The 10,634-nt window shown below is 37.1% G+C and overlaps 1 protein-coding gene across 2 annotated transcripts in view; it reads right to left on the reverse strand.

Annotated features, from left to right (window-relative positions):
• The window catches only part of LOC133534755 (ATP-binding cassette sub-family G member 1-like), a 50,946-nt gene that overhangs the window by 7,755 nt on the left and 32,557 nt on the right, over positions 1–10,634 (reverse strand). Inside the window, exons 1-6 of one of the 2 annotated variants that reach the window (XM_061874018.1) lie at positions 9,982–10,000; positions 6,138–6,255; positions 4,642–4,831; positions 4,189–4,334; positions 2,792–3,030; positions 1,807–2,042 (exon numbers count right to left, since the gene is read on the reverse strand). In XM_061874018.1, the coding sequence (XP_061730002.1) occupies positions 1,807–2,042; positions 2,792–3,030; positions 4,189–4,334; positions 4,642–4,749 (729 nt within the window). In that variant the 5' untranslated portion in view covers positions 4,750–4,831; positions 6,138–6,255; positions 9,982–10,000. Of the gene's footprint in view, positions 1–1,806; positions 2,043–2,791; positions 3,031–4,188; positions 4,335–4,641; positions 4,832–6,137; positions 6,256–9,981; positions 10,001–10,634 lie in introns of those variants that run through there. The other variant, XM_061874017.1, reaches the window with a different exon arrangement.

Here is a 10,634-nt window from a genome sequence, read left to right on the forward strand (position 1 = left end):
GGGCCTGGAGAGTATAGCCCAAGCTCTCTCGCGCATAAGGGGAAGCCTGTGCCCAGCAGTGGGTCGTACTAGTATATCGACTGAATTAAACTATTATCATTATTATTTTACTTTATATTATCGCCTAAGAGTAGATTTAAATTATTTATAGATTCTAAGAACAGGACAAATGATAAATCGAGTAATGGTGATTTAACTCATTTCGATGCTGGTAATTACAAAAAAAATGGTATATCGAACACTGTAATTGTGTTGTATAATGTAGTTATGTATTAGGTGATTTGGCATAGCATAGCAACACCTTGAAGCTATTATAATAACCGGCCAAGAGCATGTCGGGCCACGCTCAGTGTAGGGTTCCGTAGTTACTCTTCCGTCACAATAAGCTAAACTGGAGCTTAAAGTATAGTAAATTGTTAACCAAGGGATGAAACGGTACCTTTCACCCGAGTGAAACAAATAGGCAAATTTAAATTGCATTTAAATGGTAAATTTGCATAATCAGTACCTAATTAAAGTAAGTCTTTTTACTATGAAGGGGAAACTTTTTGCGATAACTCAAAAACAGGTAACCTGATCATATCCGCTATAGTTTTCATTTAATGTCTTTCTTAAGCCCTACTTCCAAGATTTTTTCATATTTTTTGAACCTATGGTTCAAAAGTTAGAGGGGGGGGGACACATTTTTTTTTTCTTTCGGAGCAATTATCTCCGAATATAAGAAATGTTTGTTGAAGACCCCTATTAGTTTTGAAAGACCTTTCCAACGATATCCCACAATGTAGGGTTGAAGCAAAAAAAAAAGTTCACCCCCACTTTACGTGTACGGGAGGTACCCTAAAAAAATAAAAAAATTTTAGATTTTATTGTACGACTTTATCGGCTTTATTGATTTATATATCCATGCTAAATTTCAGCTTTCTAGCAATAACGACCACGGAGCAAAGCCTCGGACAGACAGACAGACAGACAGACGGACATGGCGAAACTGTATGGGTTCCGTTTTATGCCATTTGGTTACGGAACCCTAAAAACGTTGCATCAAATGCGTTGTGTCCATTATATTGAAAGAGACTGCATTATCTACCTGTAAAGCGTAGCACCACTTTGCTACATACTTGATCGCTACTCGTATTTATGCGATTGCGATAATTCAATAAAGAGAGTTATATATGAGTTTAACCTGTACCTGTTCATTAGGTTGGATTACTACGGATTTATGTTCCGATGTCCAGATATTAATTTTCATTACGATCACACTTCGTATCAATGAACCTTTCTCATACTAAAACATAAATGTTCAATTTCATCAAAATAAAAATGAATATTCATCATCATCATTTTCAGAAATTACTGAAACCAAAACATATCCGCGAAATAATAAATCCAAAAACAATCAATCAATCAGTGCTAAGCTGTTATACTTACGTATTTTATGAGGTAAGATGGGGTAAGACTATCACCGGGACAAGACAAACACTTGTATGGAATATTCGTCTTACCCCACATGCAACCTCCCGCCGCGAAAATAAACAGCAAATACGCAATACGCAAATAACAAACCACCACAAAAAGTACAAAACTCGACACATGTTTTGCATCTCTACGAAACATCAGCAGGAAATGCTGGAGATGTTGACGGTCTGGCGTCCGGCAACGAAATGAGCTGATCAATCCCGCTCATATTAGAGAAATATTATATTTAAAGCGAGAACTGCTGTCACCAGGTGGAGCCCTACTTGTAGTTGTGTTCCTCGACGCCATTTAAGCTCCGGCTTACAAAGTGTTTAACGCGCCGGTACTCACCCGATCTCTGAAAGTCTGTAGCAGCATCCGCCTCAGCAGTATACAAAACTGCTGTGTTGAGGTGCTGCCGTACGTGTAGTTGTGTTCCTCGACGCCACCGGCGTTGAGCTGTTCGATGTCGTCGCGGTCCGAGGCCGCGACGGCGTAGTCGCGCCAGCGCTGGCTGCGCCCGTTCTCCACCGCAGCCACCATGCGGTCTACGTGCGACCCGTATTCGCCGCTTGACACTTCTATCACTAGAAACGAAGTTAAGTATGAATGCCTACTGCCATAAATTAAACCTAGTAAGGTCAAGTTTTACTTAAGGTGAGGCTTTTGTCTGTGAGGTTATAAACGCACCTATGGTAGAATTGCGTCTATGCTGTAATTTTAAAATAGCACTTTTACATCAACAGACGCAACTTGCCCGGTTGTCTTAAGTAAGTAAGTAAATATTCTTTATTGCACCAACAATTATACATTAATTACAATTATTTAACTTATGATCATGACACTGATGTACGGTCACTGAAAATATCGATATAATATGTATACACTACCCTAAATATATGGGCCATAAAGTCATGTATACATATTTTTGGCACTTCGGTCGTGACGATGCTTTCAGACGTGACTGTACGTACCTGAACGTAATACATACCTAAAGTTACGTAAATAATTTGAAATATTTATAAAAAATATGTTAATAGCTTTATGGAAAGAAAGGCTTTATTTAACACAAAATGCAATGCCTTTATGTGTACATGTATTTTGCAAAGTAACGGCTGATGAGATGAATTTTTACTATTAACAAGCCATAATTTGACGCTATTTGCCGACCTTAATTTTTAGCAGAGCCAACTTTAATTTTTAGAAGAAGTAGACTCCGACTACGCACAATTTGCGCAATAACAATGCATTAATTCCACACTTGATAACGTAGCAATTGGCATGAAAACTTAGCGTGGTCGAAATCTAGGCAGTTACTGCAACGTCGTGGACGTACCAAAGTCAGCAGGGTTGTAGGTCGTTGGGCATATCAGGTTGAGTTCGTTGAGGAAGGGCACGACACCAGCCGAAGTGCCCTGGTAGGCGCAGCGGCCGTCCGCCACCACGTACACGTGGTCGAACTCCGCGAACAGCCGCGCAGAGGGCGTATGCAGTGAGCACACCACAGTCCGCCCACCACGCGCCACTCGCTTCAGCAGCGACACGCACGTTGAGGAAGCCACGTCATCAAGCCCACTGAAATATGGATTGTATAAAAATACGCAGCAACAAGTTGTGGTTAATCATTTGTGTATCTAATAGTTATTTTGAAGTGCCTAACCCAATCACGCAACGCACAATAACAACCATAACAGCCGTTCGAAAACTCATTCAACAAATTCCAAATTCAAACTAGTTATTTGCGTTGTCACTGCTATTATGAAAACGTTTAACAACTTTAAAAATTGAAACCGACAAATCTTTAATGTCACGATACGCTAGCTACGCGCGAAGTGCATGGTGGGGGTAAGTAAAGCGATCGTAGCGCATGCGGTGGTGAAAATTCGAACTAACCGAGGATAGCGTCTTTAACATTCCTGAAATATTCATTTAATTAATTTAATTTAATAATTATTCATACTGTTTCCGTGTAAATAGCTTTGCAAATGCCACATATTATTGTGATCTTTTTCTTTATTAAGTTAACAATGGGTTTAGTATGTAAGTTATCCTTAAAAGATAGACATTCAACATCGAACTTTTTTGTAGACCCATGAAAGAGTGACAACCCCACCATACATTGTGTTGCTATAGCTCAAACGGATTAGGCAGCATTTTCGATTAAAGCTCCTAGCCAGCGTGTTTTTCTCCGACAACATTGTCACATTTCAACCAATTTACACAAAATCTTAACAAGTTATATACCTAAACCTTCCTCAAAAATCACTCTATTGATAGCTGAAAGTCGTATGACAACCCGTTCAGTAGTTTTTAGTTTTGGAGTAGTTTTATAAGATGTAATGAATTGACGTTTTCTCTAGATTTGCGGATGCTAGGTTGCGTGACAGTAGTGCACATAGCGCATATACACACAATAATAATTCGCCTAAACGACACATCCAATACGTACTCGTAACTTGACAAAAGGTGTCCCTGGTGCTAAGTATTTTATCATAAGCAAGTTATCAACACAAGAAATACTCATGTTTCTCATATTTGAACCTGCAAGATTCATGAGATCGTGGTACTGCAAGCTGCAAAAGTGCATGGACACATTATGAATGGAATTGAATGAATGGAAATGGAACAGTTAGATGCAGAGAAACGTGATCCTCCCTGCATAGACTGATTGTATGCAGGGGGGGTCACGTTTCTCTGCATCTGACTGTACATAATACAAGAAAAGTACAGTACGTGGTAGGTTCGTCGAGGAACACGACGGGCGGGTTGTTGAGCAGCTCTAGCGCTATGGCGAGCCGCTTGCGCTCGCCGCCCGACAGCCGCTCTGTCGCCGTGTCGCGCGCCTTACTTAGCCGTAGCAACTGCACAATTTCTTCTACCTAAACAACACAACAAGATTACTAATCCAGTAACTTTATACATTAGCGTTTGCGTCAAATCCGGTAGTTCTGATTTTTTGTAAACTTGTTTATGATGTTGGCCCAATGAATAATTCAAGTTTGAGACCTTGAGCGCCGAACGCAACTTTGTCAAAAATCGAAGAAACCGCGAAAAAAAATAGTTTATTTTATTTTATTTGGGCTACGTAAGAACTAGTTTTTGATAGTACCTTCTCAGGGCATTTTTAAAGTGACTAATTTTTTTACAATACTAGACTATAATTGTCTCTGTAGATCCAACACTTACAATAACTCCTTTCTTTTTCCTGCTAACTTCAGACCCCAGCTTGAGGTCCGCCGCTATGGCCATGGCCTCCTGCACGGTGATGAGGGGCTGCAGCAAGTCCTCTTGCATGATGTATCGAGACAGTTTGCGGAACTGCCGCAAGTTTCGGGGCTCGCCGTTAGTGCATATCTGCCCGCTAGCGCCTATTACTCTGTAAAATACATTAAAAAAACAAATTCTTATCCTCTAAAATAAAATAATCCTTTATTATATCAAAATGAGGCATAGGTAGCCTATGTTCTTGTAGTAACGAAACGGCCAAGCCCCTTATTTTGACTAAGGTGTAGTGTAGAGTTGTGGAGTTACAAGCTTGGTTCTACAAGATATCTGATAATTTTTTGACAGTGCGAGCCTTATGGTTTCGTCTTGCAACATTTTACTTGAAATTTGTTTTGGTAGGATTAAACTTCTTTTTGTAAGTTATTTACTTTACTTATGACAATCTTCCATCTCCAACTTTAAAGGGTTGGGTTTTTTCTATATACTAAAAATTCTGAAATACTTTCTGGGGCATCATTTATACAGTCTGCTTTTTACGGATTCTCCATACAACCTTCAACCCCCTTTTTCACCCACTAGGGCTAAAAAAAAATAGATTTTTTTTTTGTTATTTGTGTACTAATACTATCTTACATAGAAAATTTCAGTTTCCTAGGACTTCAGGAAGTACCCTAAGGGTTTTGATTATAATCAGTGACGAAATCGGGGTTTTTAGATATATAAAATCAAGTACAAGAGCTATGCTTATAAGTCCACTATTGATATCATATCCCGAGAATGTTGTTTATCCAAACCCAAGCTATGATCAGGGTTCGAAACGACGTTCGACGAAGCGCTTCGAGATAAGGTAGGTAGTGCGCTTCGCTTTGCTCGTCTTGGCGGGGGCATACCGTGCCCCCAGATGCTGACAACAAGCGGTCTTAATCATCAATCATACGAGTATACGAGTATGTCTTTTTTGCACAAGTAGATATGGTTTAGTGAAAACTGAGAAGATGTGAGGTATTTTTATCTACAAATTAGCATGAACACAACATGACGCAAATAATTTCCTTATATGTATTTTTTGTAATTTACGTAGATGTAGGCAACATGACGCTTTTTTTCTACAAGTTTGCTAGATAGAGCTAAGTTGCTGCAAAATACAGTATGTATTTTTAATACATCCGCAAATTGAAACGAGGCGTAAGTTTCAATGCTATGGAACAATTTTTAACACTAAAAGAAGGCAATTCATTTCTGTCATTTTTTCGAACGGCAAGGTATTGCATAGGTACATTGTCATCGCTTGTGACAATAGCAATGTCGCGTCAGGAAGTGCGACGTCTTGAATAAGAACAAAGTAATGATAAATGTCGTAATTTATTTATAAAACCTATAGAAGCTAATTCAAAATGTGATCGTATATATATATATATAGCTTTTTTAAATTTCTGAATGAATGTACTTAGCTATACCTGTATCCAGCTAGTATGTTGAGCAGCGTGCTCTTGCCGGCTCCGGATGGCCCGAGGATGGCCGTCAGCTGCCCCGAGCGGAACTCGCCGGTGATCCCGCGAAGGATGAGCTTAGAACCTGCCGGCAAATATCATAGGTTTGAGAATTATAAATAGTGTTTACTTTTCTTTTAGTATATCGTAAAAGGAACCGGACTGACTGTCTGTCTGTCTGTCACATCGCTTTTTAATAACACGAATCCGCTAAAGTCATAAAACAGCTTTAAGAATTGTTATATGTATTGACTAGCAATTATCTGGGATGACAAACAACATTTACATTGTGTACAGAAAATTACAGAAAGACGTGTCTAGTTGGTTAAATGCTCTAAGGTTTTACACGATATTATAAATATATGGCATTGAAAAAGAAAAGGTCCCTTTGCTAGTACGCGATAAAATCAGTTAATCGAGGTTTTGATGTATAACATAAGAAAGGCACGCGAAAGCAGCCGTTGTATTCTTCTTCCTAAATATCATGCCTTCTTCTTTCTTAAAATGTAACGCATTTACTATAAAATGAGCGTCGTAATTACTCAGGTTATCAAAACCAAGCAAAGGACGTCCATTATTTCGGTAGTCATGCACTATTTTCATAAATCCCTCCGTGTTTTGCAATAGGAGGTCAAGAGTAATGTCAAATGTAATTCGCAGATCGCTGTAAATTGCCAATAATTTCCGCAAGTACTCGAGTAAGCCGGAGTCAAGGCTTGGTAGGTAGGTACTTTTTATTTTTACCGCGAGTTCAAAGTTCAAAAAGTCATCCTATATCTGCATTGTACATGTATGCCTTACGTATGTACCATAAAAATAACAATTATCGCAAGAAACCGGAATGATTATACTGTTATCAAGTGAAACAATATTTTATGGCCCTGTCTGTATAATCCTCCTTTCATTGTTATAGCATCAAATATAAAATGTTTTGTATACGTACAATATTGAGTATGATTTCCAAATAAATCTAAACAAATAAATTATATTTTCTAATTCCGACATCTGTCAAAGTATTTACAGTCAATAACTCTAAAAAAAGCAAGTATTGTGCACGGTTTGATTATACAGAACGTTTTTTTTAGTTACCTGCAATGATTTACGGGGTGAATATTATAGAGTCTATAATCTATAATATAGTCGTAGGTAATACTGAGCAACTTTTATTATGGGACCAACCCCGAAATCGCGAAAATAAAATTGTCAGTTTCATACGTTTTAGCTGCTTGAGATGTTGAGATTTTGTATCGGAGAAACAAGTCTTTGCCGCAATTTCGGGGTTGGTACCATAGTAAATGTTGCTGAGTATGCGCTATATATATATTCATCCCGTAAATTATTGCAGGTTACTAAATTACACCCTGCATGTATTTTTATTACACTTTAATATTACACAAATCTTGTTAGAATAGACTGGATAACTGGGGACTATTAAATATGTCTAGCAATTCTAGGATTCATTATATCGTATTGTTGGTCATTATAAAATCTGAATCTTCCGTTTATAGAAAATTCGATATTTGAAACCACGAATGTTTGGTATTTGGATTTTAACAACAACAAAGCTCCATCATATTTAAAAAAAAATACACGTTTCTGATACAGCATGACGATTACCTAATTGCATAATTTGACTCAAAACACATTCATATCACGTTTGATACCCAAAAATAAAACAATTTTCCTTTACTTGGGTGAAGCACGCAGTATTATGTAAAGCCATGGAAGACAGAGGTAATATTATGGTGTGTAAGGAGGCCAAGGACGAGAGTGAGTAGTGAACTCGCTGAGACTGATGTGTCATGGTGATAAGCAGAACAAAATATCACAGAAGCAACACGTAAGATATGGTTTGCAGATATAGGTCTAGTCGAGCATACATACAAGTTTCACTGTTTTACCTTACGCACACTCTGACAACATAACACTAAAAGTATACTCAATTTTTCATTTTTATGGGGTGACAGCCAGACCAAGTTGAAGAACTCATACTGCCGTCGGGTAAATGAAAACAATAAAATATACACTGAACAATAATAGTTGCCATACTAAGTATACCTACATGTTCGTAGTTAGGACAAGAGTGGGGGATATTTTGACACTTGAACTCGAAGCAGCCCTTAAAACGACGAATCCAGTAAAATGACTGTACCTGGCGCTTTAAGAGGGACTTTTTCTATGAAATTTCCATTTCGGGAGAAAACGGTTTCCACTGCTAAATCTTAACCAATCACTTTAATGTTGATGTCGATCGTTTCAGCATAATATAGGTATTCTAGGTTTATATATTTCGCTTTAAAAAATGAAGGAATGCAAATTTTGTAAAATAGGAAAACTTATAAACCTAATTTTTCATTGTGTCAATAACATACTAAAAAAACATGGAGAATATTTAGAAGTGCAATAACATTTTCTCTTTTTGTATGGACGAGTATGTACGTGATAGTATACTTCCCTCTTAATACTACATATTGGTATTTTTGTATGAGTAATTTGTTACGGAATAGATTTTACTGATAGTTGTATTGTTGGTTTCCTTTTAGTAGTGTATAATGAATTAATGATGTTTATTATGGTGATAAACGGTTTTCAGTTTCACCCTTTGAAGGTTACATAATAAATCAACTTGTTTTCAAATGATTGCTAACGTTGATTGTTATCGTGCCACTAAACAGGGCAGTGATTATATAAATTTAGATATTCGCGCCTTTTTTAAGTAACATGAATGGCTGTCTATAAAAGTCTATAAAACTGTATTTTCCTATAACGGACATCAATCTATTAACATAAACACAATCGTATCAGAGGTTAACTAGATTCAAAGAACGTAAACGTGAAAATTATCGCAAGGAGTATTTATAATTTGTGAGCATTAGAATTTACCCGTAGTTGTGCTCGCATGTGGACTGCAATCGTATTTTCATTATGGATTTTTCCAGAATAAGGTGTAGGTAATACAGGCAGCCTGCAAACTTCTCGGGCAAATGACCTTGACAACGCAAAAAGGAAAACTCAATATTTAACTCAATTATTGCAAAACTTTACAAGGCCTATTCCTCTGTTAGTATTTTAAATAAATATAATAGGGCATTATTACACAAACTAAGTCCCTCAGTAAGCTCAAAATAAAAGGCTTATGTTGTGGGTACTGCTACAACGATAGGTAAATATAATATATAAATATTTATAAATCCTTAAATACATAGAACCTACGCATGACTCAAGAACAAATATTTGTGCTCATCACACAAATAAATGCCCTTACCAAGATTTGAACCCGGGACCATAGGCTTCATAGGCAGGGAAACTGCCCATTTGCCCACTAGGCCAAACAGGTCGTCAACACACACAAGTATTCTTGAAATTAATTTGTATTGAAAAACAAATGAATGAAAGTGCTATTTTCTCCCCCTCAATGTTGCTACTCGTTGGGAATTCTATACTTTCCGCGCTCAAATTAAACGATTGCCTGCATTCATTCGGTCCAGCGTTACAATAACAACTCAGAAATAGTTATTTGTTTTACAAGGGACAAATTCTGCCACTGAGTGAAACACATTTTTTTCACCGCATCAACGCGAGAAAAATACTAACTGTTAAATATCAAACAAAATCAAACCAAATCAAATACAAATGAACGTTATTTATCGTTCAAAATCATCATTTAAAAGTGAATTCTACCAGATACCATAATGAAACAACTCAAAATATGCACTTTAAAACTTTCTTAATAAGTAATTCAACTCAGCCTCGCTTTCACACAATTCGCCATAACTTATAAAATCTTCAAAACACTAAATAACTTACTTACTGTGTATGTTCAGTGATTATACCTATTTTAATTACTTAACCACAACATAATAATGAACAATTTTAGCTTGGATATATTTAACCTTCGCATTTTCCTGATTACATAATTTACTGTAATAATTTCATAGGTAAACAATCACAACTAACGTCATCATGTTAACGAGCAGATATATCTGGAGGCGAATTCTGATTGTGAATTTGATCTGGATTTGTTATGGATATAATCTGTAAGTGCCAAAAGGAGCACTCCACGAGCTGTCCCGTACGGACGCATTTTATTTTCTATGTCGCGACTTTTTTTTCGGCTTTTAAAGCAAGCGATATTTATCCGTGCATATTTTTGGCCATTACTTGTCACAGAAAAGGAAACTCTTGTAGGAAAATCTTCAGAAAAATCGCGTTTGTACAGGATACCGGTAGACAATTTCATGGAATGCTCCAAAAGTGACGTTTCTGGTTGAAGAAATATTATTTTTGACACTGACATGACTGACAGATCATATTCATAACAAATCCAGATCAAATTCATAACCTGTTATTACAATAAGGTAGCGCCTCAGGATCATATCTGCCACGTGCTAGAACATGAGGCGTATTCTGTTTGTTATAACAGGGTTCTTCAGCCAACATCGAAAAATCGGTAGTAATAGTTAT

This window comes from Cydia pomonella, chromosome 2 (genome assembly GCF_033807575.1).
Source record: "Cydia pomonella isolate Wapato2018A chromosome 2, ilCydPomo1, whole genome shotgun sequence".
In the NCBI taxonomy this organism is placed as follows: Eukaryota; Metazoa; Arthropoda; class Insecta; order Lepidoptera; family Tortricidae; genus Cydia; species Cydia pomonella.